This window comes from Girardinichthys multiradiatus, chromosome 23 (assembly GCF_021462225.1).
Source record: "Girardinichthys multiradiatus isolate DD_20200921_A chromosome 23, DD_fGirMul_XY1, whole genome shotgun sequence".
NCBI lineage: Eukaryota > Metazoa > Chordata > Actinopteri > Cyprinodontiformes > Goodeidae > Girardinichthys > Girardinichthys multiradiatus.
In genome coordinates this window covers 42,652,450-42,666,877 of record NC_061815.1, presented here as the reverse complement: position 1 = coordinate 42,666,877, position 14,428 = coordinate 42,652,450, and the positions used below count along the sequence as shown (strand labels likewise).

The following is a 14,428-nucleotide window of genomic DNA, read 5'->3' as shown; positions in this document are numbered from 1 at the left end:
ACTGTTTCACACCAACACTAACCTTTGACCTACATGAAGGCATGTGAACAATTTACAGTTTCTTGGCCACGGAGGTCATGTTAATATTTAATTTGAAAGTCTGAGTTCACCTTTCCTTCTGCTTCAGATTTTAGATTCTTATCTTGGCTCACCCAATATGTTTCCATCAACCAACAGAGATTTTAAAAATAACTATATTTAGTAATTTAGTTAATGAAAAGGTAAGCAAACCAGACTATCTAATGTAATGTAATAAAATTGTGTACTGTTTTTTGATTTGTGAATACACCATATCGTCACCTTCCGAAAATAATGGCCTATCATTTTTTTTGCCTAAATCGTCTCCTCATGATGCTAGCCACCTCTTATAAAATTATCCAAATCCTCAGTTGAAGAGGTCATGCAATCCGATGCCTGTTGTATAATGGCCCATGTCAAGAGTGTGACAGTTTTACAGGCATTTCAAATTGGCGACCACTTCAGGAAATACCAGCTAATGAAGCTATTTCCATAATTCAGGGCTCGTCCCCTATTGGTAAGTGATAAGGATTTCAATCCTGTAGAGACACAATAAGAATAAAAAGGACCATAAAAAATGTATATGTCAACACTCATCTTGTTATTACCTTTTTGGGTGAAATTGTTAATAATAATAAGACTCATTGTTGTCTTTTTTCAGCATTGGTGAGGTCTTTAAAATTAGATCTGATGAAGCACTTGCAAGAAATAAAACAAAAAATATTCCACAACATATCTATTTCTACAACATATCTAACAATACATGTTTAGGCTTCAAGAGAGCAAGACTTTTAGCAGTAATTAAATTCATAAATTTTTGCATTGCTTGTATTTTCTAAGCTGTTATTTTTTTAACTGTGTTCCCTGCTTTGCACACTTTTCCCTGGGTGCTTTGGATCCCTGCTCCACCACAGAGCATCCACACCCGGTCTTACCTGTGTACTATTCAAATAAGCAACCTCCCTAACATGTACATACTTCTCAGTCAGCCTTTTGTCAATTTCTCTGTTGCTGTTAGCATTTCCCTGTGATTAATTGTAACCTGCCTCACTTCCTACTTGCTTTAGTGATATCTGGAGACCTAACATGCTGGTCAAAGGCACAACACAATCACCTGACTGTCTGTAAACCAACCAGGCCGACGCAATCCTATTCCGTCAAGTGCTGGTCATGATATGTAACACATCTAGGTAGCATCTTGTCCTTCGATCTGCTCTAACTCTTATGACTCACTGATATAATCCCCATATGCTTCCTTTTAAAGATTTATTATAGGTGGTGGAAAAATATTTTCCTACCTGGTCTACTGTTTTGTTTACGGAACTGGAAAGTACAGATGAAAACAACAGGTTTCGTTCCCATCAATATATATATATATATATATATATATATATATATATATATATATATATATATATATATATATGTATGAACATATCTAGTTAGATATATTTGTAGATTATAGATTTCTATAAATAGATTTATGATTGATATGCCTAAGCCTGAGCTAAGCAGAAATAAACTCATTGCAACAGTTGCTTTTTAGAATCTATTACAAGCAACAACAAAAAAAGAGATTCAGACAAATATAAACACTCTGTCCAGATGGTAAACAGGCTGTCTTAAAGTCTGTTATAAACACATGCTCCCTCCTTCTGTAAGTTAATGGGTCAGTGTACAGATGAGTGAAACTGTGTTTTGCTTCCAACATATGCTACTTGAGCCTAGTTTTCCAACAGGAGCAGAGGTCAGGCCTCTGGATGACAGTTTTTTTTTTTGGATAAACCACAAGCAGCTGGCAGCCCTAAATGAAAAGTGGGAACTGTGGTCTAGAGGCTTGATCTTTGATCTATGGCAGGTCTCCCTGTCATAGGTCAATGACAGGTTTTCTCTTCGGGGGCCAGATTCCACTTTTTTTTTCATTCCTCACTTTGTTTAAAGCCAGCATTTATAAGAAAGGTAATTTGAATCTTAGTCTACCTGATTTTTCAGAAGTAAATGTTTTCATAAATTCAGCTAAATTTACACATTGACAATCATGTTATTTAGGAGTACATATCCAGAATATTTAAGCCATACTCTCTAACCTATAATATAAATATTATTTATTGGGATAAATAATATTAAAGAAATTTGCATCATGCATCACAAAACAAAAGAAAATCCTCCCCTTTCTGTTGATGTGACATTTAATTTGGTGTGCTCTTGACCACTGAAGTGAGAGTCAACTTCATGGTGTGATCGAAAGAACTGTCAGAAGTAAATAGATTTAAAAATAATCTACAAGTGGACAACATTCAAAAAACTGCTAACATGCCCAGATCTGGTTGTCCAAGCATGCTGACCTGGAAAGTAGACAGCAAGGTGCTGAAATAAGCTCCAAAAACTCTAAAACTTTAAATCATTTGTAAAAATCTGAATTTGTTTTTTATACCATTTGATCAAGAGGTACTCAGCTAAAGCACTTAACCCCGGTGACTGCCAACAGAACAATCCTGTGGTTTTCAGTGACATGTTTAGCCATTGTCTGTCCCTTCAGGGTACAGCTGCCTGTCAGAGAAAATGCCTTTGCTGTTTATTAGCATCTATAAGACCTTGCTCCAAGCCATGGCCTTGTCATGAGTCCTAAACAGTCTGTGGGTTGAGAAACTTTATTAAACGTCCATTTCTCAGCTAGCCTATCTTTATAAGTTTCTACTAAAATAGAAAAGAAATGTTGGGCTTGTTTTTTTATTTTAAACAGAATACGTTGATCCAACAACCTCTGCCTCAAGTTGTTGAAAATATTTTTACTCATCTATTTGTCTGACCTACTTCACCAAAATAAACATCAAAGTTCACAAGAACCTTAAAGGATTTCAACCCTTAGTTAAACTAAATAAAAGACACCTGGGAATACGGTCCAACTCAATTATGAGATGATTTTTTTCTCCAGGAGACTGTCTCTGAAGTCAAGCAAATGTTTGAAATTTATGCTTCAAATTAGCTTTTCAATAATGATGCAAACTACAGCAGATGGTCTACTGCTATGCAAAGTATGCAACCATTCATTTAGACACAACTCTACTGAAATCTAGAACTCAGGAAAACTCAAATTCAGTTGGGTGTTATGGAGAATAAACGCTGTGTTCATGAGCTTCCAGTAAAAACGTTTTGCTGCTTCTTTAGTAAAAGCCAATAAAAAAGTTTTGTTTTTTTTTGTAATAGTTTTGTAATTCAGAATTTAATATCAAATACAATAAGGGGAAAGGAATAAGTCAGGGATGATTTTTGTAGCAATAATTTTAAAACACTGCAGTATGTTTAACATGTGTTTATGTAATAAAATTATAGACAACAATCTAAATTGTAAATAGCTTGTACAAAAGAATGTTTGTCGAAATCTAACTGGAAAAAGTCTTTGTTAAAATATAAGAATCCAACAAGAGAAGGTATTGGTTCCAAATAATTCTGATTAAGAGAGATCACACACAAATCCAACGTAAAATCTGCCGAAGTTTGTTCCAATCATTGAGGCCTGCAAACTGTAATGGGGGATTCTCCACATTAATATAATTGTATTTAAATACAGGTTTAAAAAAAACCCACAAAAATATATAACTTTTCTATTTTATTAAACTACTTAGATCAGTTTAAAGTAGAATGGGGCACCATTTTTCAAAATATAAAAGCAAATAATTGGTAAAAAGTTATTCTGCGCATAAAGTAGTATGATCAAAGTTTAAACTTTGGATGATGAGAGTAAGCAAGGCTGATAATATTTAGTCTGTCTTCATAAACTACCACCCTTCCTTGTGACAGAAGAAAATAGTAGCAAAAAGTAAACCAGATTTTTTTGGGCCCAGCATTTTTTTTTCACATTCTTTCTTTTAACATAAAATAATAAATTATTTTGACAACTGCCTTGAAATTTCTGAAACATTATATCATTGAGCATTTACCATGTAATATTCAAATGAAAAGGTATGTGCATGTAAGAGCTACTAAGTAAAATAAAGAAAACAAATTGTAAAAGTTTAAAGTACTGAATGTCCACATTAAAAGTGGGTAAAGCAAATACAGCATCTTGTTCCCTAGTAACACAAAGATAAAAGCTTCAACAACAAGTCAACAGGCAGCAAAGCTCAATAAGAGCAGAAATCAGACTCACTAGAAGATGTTACACTATTTACCAAAAACGTGTTTTTCTATAAACTACAGGGGTTGGACAATGAAACTGAAACACCTGTCAATTTATTGTGGGAGGTTTCATGGCTAAATTGGACCAGCCTGGTAGCCAGTCTTCATTGATTGCACATTGCACCAGTAAGAGCAGAGTGTGAAGGTTCAATTAGCAGGGTAAGAGCACAGTTTTGCTCAAAATATTGAAATGCACACAACATTATGAGTGACATACCAGAGTTCAAAAGAGAACAAATTGTTGGTGCACGTCTTGCTGGTGCATCTGTGACCACGACAGCAAGTCTTTGTGATGTATCAAGAGCCACGGTATCCAGGGTAATGTCAGCATACCACCAAGAAGGATGAACCACATCCAACAGGATTAACTGTGGACGCAAGAGGAAGCTGTCTGAAAGGGATGTTCGGGTGCTAACCCGGATTGTATCCAAAAAACATAAACCCACGGCTGCCCAAATCACGGCAGAATTAAATGTGCACCTCAACTCTCCTGTTTCCACCAGAACTGTCCGTCGGGAGCTCCACAGGGTCAATATACACGGCCGGGCTGCTATAGCCAAACCTTTGGTCACTCATGCCAATGCCAAACAACGGTTTCAATGGTGCAAGGAGCGCAAATCTTGGGCTGTGGACAATGTGAAACATGTATTGTTCTCTGATGAGTCCACCTTTACTGTTTTCCCCACATCCGGGAGAGTTACGGTGTGGAGAAGCCCCAAAGAAGCGTACCACCCAGACTGTTGCATGCCTAGAGTGAAGCATGGGGGTGGATCAGTGATGGTTGGGCTGCCATATCATGGCATTCCCTTGGCCCAATACTTGTGCTAGATGGGTGCGTCACTGCCAAGGACTACCGAACCATTCTTGAGGACCATGTGCATCCAATGGTTCAAACATTGTATCCTGAAGGTGATGCCGTGTATCAGGATGACAATGCACCAATACACACAGCAAGACTGGTGAAAGATTGGTTTGATGAACATGAAAGTGAAGTTGAACATCTCCCATGGCCTGCACAGTCACCAGATCTAAATATTATTGAGCCACTTTGGGGTGTTTTGGAGGAGCGAGTCAGGAAACGTTTTCCTCCACCAGTATCACGTAGTGACCTGGCCACTATCCTGCAAGAAGAATGGCTTAAAATCCCTCTGACCACTGTGCAGGACTTGTATATGTCATTCCCAAGACGAATTGATGCTGTATTGGCCGCAAAAGGAGGCCCTACACCATACTAATAAATTATTGTGGTCTAAAACCAGGTGTTTCAGTTTCATTGTCCAACCCCTGTAGAAATGGGAGCACTGCTGTGCCAATATGTGAAGGCAGCTGCTTGTATAAAAAATGACAAAGCTCCTAGAGCAAGGAAATTTGATGAAAAGATAATTTCCTCATACTTAGCTTGTCTTAGGTGAAAATTGTACTTAGCCCTTAATGGCTGATGTGAGTCACACACCCACAATCCAGATTCTCCTTCTGTTTCTAAGGAATCAGACTTTGCCTTAAAGGCAGATCAGATAAAACATCCTTCAGGTTTTTTGGGACTTCCTTTGGCTTATTTTTTCATTAATTTCTGATCTCTTTTGTTTAGTGTTAATTCATAAAGTTTTTTGGTTGCCCTTAGCACAAATGTCCACTTAATGAAAAAATTTAAATAAGTCTTTTTTTTTTTTACAAGAATCAGACAGTTTAATGCAATACCCCTTTCCTCTCCAGATTACACTTAGGTAAAACCAGTGCTTTAAAACTGAGGGCCCAGCCTTCCAACTACTTAGACCATAAGGGGGGTCTTAATGACAGAGACATACTAAATATCGAATCACTAAATGATCATCAAAAGAGTTACATTTTGTTTACATCAAACAATGCTGTTACACACAGAGCTGCATGCAGTCATGGCGTAGTTGTGCCATATATTCGTATTCCAAAAAATATCCGTTGCAAAGTATCACAGTAACATTAAACCCAACAAAATTACATTACAGTGAGTGTTGCCAGGTGTATGATAATTATCGTATTTGTACGATAATTTTGCTCTCTGTACGATGTACGATCAATATTCCTAAAAAAGGCCAAATGTAAGATAATTTGACCATTCCGTGAATGTGTGGTTGTAATTCAATTCAATTCAATTCAATTCAAAAATACTTTATTAATCCCAAAGGGAAATTAAATGTTGTTATAGCTCATATTATGTAGGTTTCTTCAAAGAGCCGTTGTAGATGCTGATGGCTGTGGGCAGGAAGGATCTCCTGTAGCGCTCCGTCTTACAGCAGATCTGAAGAAGCCTCTGACTGAAGACACTCTGTTGCTGTAGGACAGTCTCATGAAGAGGATGCTCAGAGTTCTCCATAATGTTCTTCATTTTATGAAGAATCCGTCTTTCCACAATGATCTCCAGAGGTTCCAGAGGAGTCCCCAGAACAGAGCCAGCCTTTTTTATCAACTTGTTGAGCTTTTTTAAGTCCCTGGTTCTGATGCTGCTTCCCCAGGAGATGATGGTAGAAGAGATCACACTTTCCACAACAGACTTATAGAAGATATGCAGCATCTTGCTGCTAACACCAAAGGACCTAAGCTTCCTCAAGAAGTACAGTCTGCTCTGTCCCTTCTTGTAGATGGCTTCACAGTTGCATCTCCACTCTAGTCTGTTGTCCAGGTGAACACCGATGTATTTATACTCCTCCACCACCTCCACTTCTTCTCCCATGATAGAAATAGTGTTTGACTTATTCCTGTTTCTCTTAAAATCTACAATCATCTCCTTTGTTTTAGTCACGTTCAACATGAGATGATTGTTTCCACACCATGCCACAAAGCGGTCCACCACCATCCTGTACTCAGCTTCTTGTCCATCTCTGATCCAGCCCACGACTGCAGAATCATCCGAGTATTTCTGCAGATGACAGGAGTCTGTCTTGTACTGGAAGTCTGAGGTGTACAGAGTGAAAAGGAATGGTGAGAGTACAGTCCCCTGTGGTGCTCCTGTGCTGCTGACTACCTGGTTAGACACACAACCCTTCAGTCTCACAAACTGTGGTCTGTTTGTCAGGTAGTCTTTAATCCAGGAGATTGTTGAGGCCTCCACCTGAGTCTTCTGGAGTTTCTGACAAAGCAAATCAGGTTGAATTGTATTAAATGCACTGGAGAAATCAAAGAACATGATCCTCACAGTGCTGCTGGCTTTGTCCAGATGACAGTGGGTTTGTTGAAGCAGGTGTATGATGGCATCTTCAACTCCGACTCCACAGCGATAAGCAAACTGAAGGGGGTCCTGATGGTTTACTGTTTGCTTACTCAGGTGGGCCAACATGAGTCTCTCTAGGACCTTCATGATGTGAGATGTCAGGGCAACAGGTCTATAGTCATTGAGGACTGATGGGTGAGTTTTCTTTGGTACCGGAACAAGACAGGAGGTCTTCCACAACACCGGAACCTTCTTCTGGGCCAGGCTAAGGTTGAAGAGGTGCTGCAGAATCCCACAGAGCTGCTCTGCACAGGCCTTCAGGACTCTAGGGCTGACATGATCTGGACCTGCAGCCTTATTCCTATTCAGTCTCTCCAGTTGTCTCTTCACCTGACTTCTTGAGACACACAGGTGGAAGGGGGAAGCAAAGGAAGCATCAGCATCTTCTGATATGGTTGATGGCCAACATGTAGAAGGGTCTAGGGCTGAGGTGGAAGATAAAAAATGTGAGGTGTTACTGGACAGCTGTGGGTCCTGTGGGTCAAAGGAGGGTGGGATGTCTGTTTGGCTGTGAGCAGGAATCAGTTGTCATCAGCCTATCGCCAAAGTCTGTCGGAGTTTTTTTGTGAACCTTGAAGGCATCTGCGTCTGGATTCGGAAACAAATGCTGGAAATTCCAGCCAATCGTACTTTTCTAAATGCGACCTATGTGTGACGTGAATGCGAGTGCCTGTTAGACGCTATTCAACACATCAACAGACTTGTTATTTTGGTTATGACTAGTGAACGACAATTTCCCTCAAAGTACGATAATTTTATGTCTCTAGCACGATAATCCTACATTTCTCACCTGGCAACACTGATTACAGTTGACATCGTTACTCATTTCGTGTGCTAGGTAGCAGTAGAATCTTCTTAGACGCGAGCAGGAAGGCTGCAAGGGCCTATTGTAAGGATTCTTTCTTTCTTTCTTTCTATCTTTTTTCCGTTGCGTCTTTGCGGGGCAATTTGGGGACTTTGTCATGCACCAAAACTCACACGATTTTACCCAAAGTTGTCCCCCGATGAAAATTTTCGTTCCTTAATGTTGTCGTCAGTGGGCGTGGCCAAACCACTTAGCCACATCCCCCAAACGTGAGATAGGCCGAACCGTAAGTCGTAGAGATCTGAAATTTTGCAACCTGCTAGAGCTCCTAGCTCCTGCTAGGGGTATGCCCTAAAACGCACAGGAAGTCGGCCATTTTGGGACAAAGGCCAATTTTTGGCTGTTTTTCACTTTTACTCACCTCAAACTTTAACAAACTCCTCCTAGGGATTTTGAGCTATTGGCTTCATATTTGGTCAATATGCAGATAAGGCATGAGGGATTAAAAGTTATCAAAATTGTGAGTTTTCAGCCTTGTTTACAGGGCGTGGCCGGAGCACGAAAATGGCGTCCGCGCCCAAAGCGAAAAAATGCAATGACTTTCCCAAAGAAACGCCAAATCACACCAAAGTTGGCAAGAAGGAGGACCTTTCCATTAGAAATTTAGTATACATCATCAGTGATCAATGCTGAACATGTTGCCACTGTCATTTCAGCTCCGCCCACTAATAAAAAACTCAGTGCAGCTTCCATCTGGAAGGTCGGATTTCCCCCAAATTTTAAATGCTTCTCGCCAGACGAGAACTCTGCATGTCCGAACATCATATGACATGTCGCTCACAGTCCCTCCTAGTGGTTATGTGTGGAATTGAATGGCAGCCTCGTCGGTCATGCGTAGGTGGCGATGCCAGGCTCCCGCGGTTGCTGCACAGGCCGAGTTGCGCTGAGGTGCGAGATCCTTCAATTCTGCTTGCAGCTTTAACTACTATTGTAACTATAGTATTGAATTAATCCATTTGATAATGAGTACATTTTATTTTAGAGAAGCATTTGTGTGATAACAGGCCGAGAGAAATGTATTGCCAAAACAAGTGTGATGATTTTTTCAAATCATTTTTGTTATCGCTTTTATTGTTATCATAATGAATAATGCAATATCAGTGTGTGCAATATTGTAATCGCAAAAAAGTGTAGTGTCACAATATTTGGTAAAGTACTATATTTCTAGTGTCAGGCTACCGAAGTCTGCATATTAATAATGTAATTGGCCAGTTGGAGGGTCACTAATTTTCCCTTTTGCCCACACCTGGGCCCATATTTACAATTCCTAACTTAGCGTAAAAATTCTTGCCAAGGAGTTTTCGCTTAAGAGTGATCCAGATTGCTGCTGAGAGCGACTCTGAGTGAGGAGACAACAATCACTTTTATCTTAGTAAGATGGTGTGGTTGACCCCCTGTTGCTGTGTGATGGGTTGTGGCCAAAAAAACAAAAACAAATGCGGTCCTAGTAATCAATGGAGAGAAATTAATTGATGATAGAATTTAGACTGGATTCAGAAATGTGTAAATCATGATGATAAAACTTAACAAGATTAAATTAATTGTCACACAGCATCAAAATGTTTGAACGTAGCTTATTTACACACTCATCATTATTTTGATTTGCTTATTATTATGTTTACTCGACCAAGCTGGTCATTTTCATACTGCATCATCTTGTATAATGAGGTTTAGTTTAGTAAAATGACCAAAACAAAATAGAGAAAAAAAGTTGGAGAAAACCGAACTGAACAGAGGAGCAGAGCCTGAAGAGAGGGGTGTTGAAAGGTAGATTTGGTCCTGGGATCACAGTACAAACAAACAGGCATTGCCGCACAATCAATGTGTCGTTGCCTCTGCTTTCACACACCAGAGCAGCGTTGGTACCTGCTAGTACCTGCTGGTACCTACTGCATTCAGAAGCTAGAGAGTAGATTGCAGCACACCAGAGAACTTCTCTGTGATGTTTCACCAAAGGGGTATATAATCCCAATACTCATAATGCCATTTACAAACCTAACACCTGCAACCACAGTTCTTAACCACAGAATCAAAATGCTGCCTGTTAGATAAAATCAAGCAAAGACATATTTGTTTCTCTGAGGAGCACGGATGGCATTAGGTCTATTTAATCCAAAATCTTCCTTTCCTTCTTACTTCTATGCTTTAACATTATCGCACAATGCCTTTAGTACCTACTATCTTATCTTGAGTTATTTGAGTCTGACATTACTTACATAACATCTGTTACTGCTTAAATTATTTCCTTATTTTATAGAACTGCTAAGTGTTGTAATAAATTTCATCAGCAATCCAGAAGCAAAAAAAGAAGAAACAATCTTCTGATGAAAGACGACATTTACTAACCACAGGTAATTGCACAGCTGCAGAAAAGACGAGATTGACTAAATCAGATAACAGTTAGATTGTGTCTTTACTCACTTACATTGCCATCATGAACTGACCCAAGTAAAGCTTTAGGGCATTTTTTGTTATTGATACATAAAACCCTTGTGTGGGTCTGCAGGACTTTTTCCTGCTTGTCTTTATGAATGTTTTGGAGGAAAAGACCAAAAACAATGCCTCTTGTAGAACGTCAGGGTTTGCCCATAATCAGGAGTTGAACCGAGCTTAGAATAGTAAGGTATGATGCAGTGAATCTTTCACAACATACCTGAAGCAGTCTATGTAAGAGACAACTAATGAAAAATTATGGATGAACAATCAGCTGCCAACTGGAATTAGTCATTATCTAGCTTGACCCTTACCAGTGATGAGCTGTCAGTAAATTACACATCTTATTTGTTGGTCATTGACCACACAACATACTAAGCAATACCAGGTTGTTGCTGAGTGATGGTTATCTATTTTCAGCATTAGTAAGGTGTTTGAAAACGAGGGCAGCGAACACAGAGATTTAAGAAGCTATTCAGTATAAATGAAGATATTGAAAGTGACCACATTTTCACCTTGTTTAGGCAGAAGGTAAAATCTTTCTATAAGATCAGAAAAATAAATCGGCCTGGTAGCACAAAAACAATTTCCTCACCTGTCCAGAGCGATGCAGCACAGGTGCAGTATAGACGCGGTGGTCAGAAGAACATCCAATGATGTCCGGACCAGACAGAACGTCTCTCCGTAGATCCAGTGCTGGTGGACCAGCTCGATGGCACCAAATGGCATCACCAGCACTGACACGAGCAAGTCGGCAAATGCCAGAGACACAATGAAATAGTTGGTCTTGATTTTCCTGTTGGAGTGAAAGAAAGACATAAAATATTCAGGTTTATTAATCAACTGTTAAGAATTCAATCCTGTAAAGATTCACAATAAAAACACAAAGATGCCGATTAGAGAAGTTAAATAGCAGATGTTTATTTCGCTCGGACCTTGGAGGAAGACATGAATGCTATGAGCTTGAATGAATAATTTAGGATTAGGATTAGAGATGTCTTCCCCCCCCCCCCGGGATCCGATACTGGTGATGGAGTGGAGGCCCGATAATAAGGGAGTTGGAAGGAGCTAGGAAGCCAGATGGTGGTGATGGGGTGGTGGAGGGTCGAAGCTCTGCGGGAGAGCAGGGAGATCCATGGTTGGAGGTCCTTAAAAGCGAAGCCTTGAAGGGTGATTGGTTGAGGAGGAATGCAGACTTGACGCTGATTGGTTGGAGCGGAGACGCATGATGGAGTCATAGTACGGAGCCAGTGGTGGAGGTGTCTTCCAGATTGAATTTTTGTCAAAACTCCATTACAACTTTCATTTTAAGGGTCAAAAATTTTAAATAAATATTTAAACTTTAAACTTCAAGTTACCTCAAGAAGCTAAATAGATCAATTAAATAACATTTTTGAAAAAACAGAAAAGCAGTTGAGAAGGGGTCTTTATAATAATAAAAATCAAAAGAAAAAAAACACAAAAGTGCCGTTGTTTTATTTTCCATAAAATTGATTGTTTATGAATTCTGTATTATTCAGGCATAATGAAAATAAAACCCTGTCAGTTTAAAAAAAAAAAAAAAATGAATCATTGTTTGTTTAATAAAACAAATCCGGATTTCTAAATCCTGAAACCTAAATATAAACTGAATATTTATTATGTTAAATAAATGGAACAAGATGTTTGTCACATAACTATATTTTGCCATGACCTTTGGAAATAGACCAACGCAAAGTAGCACAAAAATATGAATTCATATAAAAAACATACATGGTATTTAACGTTTGTGTAAATTAAAATCTGAATCAGAGTCTGCCCCCTTAACTCAGACAACCCTAAGTAAATCCAGTGCATCTAACTGCCTTTAGATGTTATGTATAAAACCAGCATTTCAGTAAAGCCCCAAGAGGTGTGTAAGAGAACAATATTGAACAAGCATCATCATGAAGATGATTATAGACTGATCAGGGATACAGCTGTGGAGACATTTAAAGTACAGTTGGGTTATAAAAATGTAAAATCTCACTTTTTGAACATCTCACTTAGCACTGTTCATTCCATCATAAGAAAATAGAGAATGGCAAAACTGAAATCAGGGCAATGCACCTAAGCCTGTCAGGCCACAGCAACTGGAGTAATAATCAAGGAAGCAGCTGAGAGCTACTCTGGAGGAGCTCCAGAAATTCAGAGCTCAGCTGGGAGAATCTTTTGACAGGACAATTAGTATTACAGTCCATAAAAATGGCCTCTACTTTAGAATGGCAATAAGAAAACCATTGCTGAAAGAAAGCCAGAGATGTCTTTTTTGCAGTTTACCACATGCTCTGTAGGGGGGGTAACTTTCTGAACTTAATGCAAAACGATATGTGTGGTGAAAAGAAAACTAACACTGCACATCACCCTAAACAAATACCAACCTCACAATGAAACATAGCAGTGACAGGATCATGCTATGGGGATACTTTTTTCTCAGAAAGGTGAGGGAAGATGGTCGGAGTTCATGGGTAGATGGATGGGCTTAAATACAGGGCAATGTGGGAAGAAAACCTGTTAGAGGCTGGAAAAAAAACTTGGAATAGGGTAACCTTCAACATACAGCCAGAGCTACACTGGAATGGTTTAAAGTGAAATGTGCTCATGTTCTACAATGGTCCAATCAAACTATAAGTCTAAATGAGACTGAGCATCTGGATCCAATCTGGATCTAACCTGATGGAGCTTCAGCTATTTTGCAAAGAAGGCAGAATGTTTCAGTCTGTAGATGTGCAAAGCTGGCAGAGACATACCTCAGAAGACTGGTGGCTTTCAATGGAGTGAAAGGTGGCTAAATAAATCATTGAATGAGAGGGGCTGAATGCAAATGCACTACATGGATTTCTATTTTTAAATTTTGAAAACCATGTATCTTTTTCCATCTACTTCACAATTAAATGGTAAATGGCCTGTACTTGTATTGGACTTTATCAAATTCCCAAAGACTCCAGAGCGCTTTACACTACAATCAGTCATCCACCCATTCATACACCGATTCACACACTGACAGTGGTGAGCTACAATCTAGCCATAGCTACGCTGGGGCAGACTGACAGAAGTGAGGCTGCCATACACAGGTGCCACCAAATCCTCTGACCACCATCAGCAGGCAAGGCAGGTGAAGTGTTTTTGGATTCAACATTTGCTGTGAAAAGCACAGAATAGAACAGGAAGTCTCAAAAACCCTTAAATATTTGTCTAAATATAGACAAATGACTTCTTCCACACCAATCTCCTCCACTTTTTCATTAATTAGGATCAACTTAGAATACCAAAGGCAATCAAGATGATTTTTTCCTTCGTCATAAGAGCCGGACTGCTTGATGCAATGAATTGGGAGCAAGTCACTGCAGGGTACGTCCTCTTATGAAGAGACTTCCACAAGAGTGAAATAAATCACATCACATTAGCACCTCTTATCATTATTAGGACAATACAATTTTTGTCATGACACAGATAACAAGACAGATCACAAACCTAGTTAAAATGAGGGTAACTGAACAGCAACAAGGAGAGAGTAAGTAAGAAAAAGTTTGAAAGGAATAAAAAATGAATACTGGTTCCTTTACTCATCAAACGTTAGACTTTAGAAGAATGTGAGAAAGTACTGAAAAAAAAGAGGTTGAAATTAGATGCATCCACATTCTTGTTCAACAGAAAGCAAAAAGAAAGTA

General features: G+C 39.0%; 1 protein-coding gene across 4 annotated transcripts in view; it reads right to left on the bottom strand.

Moving 5' to 3' along the window:
- Positions 1 to 14,428, bottom strand: part of htr4 (5-hydroxytryptamine receptor 4) — a 206,455-nt gene that overhangs the window by 64,240 nt on the left and 127,787 nt on the right. For all 4 annotated transcript variants that reach the window (XR_007036322.1, XR_007036323.1, XM_047353630.1 and 1 more), the window contains exon 4: positions 11,335 to 11,535. Coding sequence is in view for 2 of the 4 variants with exons in the window: in XM_047353630.1 (XP_047209586.1) it covers positions 11,335 to 11,535 (201 nt within the window). In the remaining 2 variants the exon portion in view is untranslated. The remainder of the gene's footprint in view (positions 1 to 11,334; positions 11,536 to 14,428) is intronic.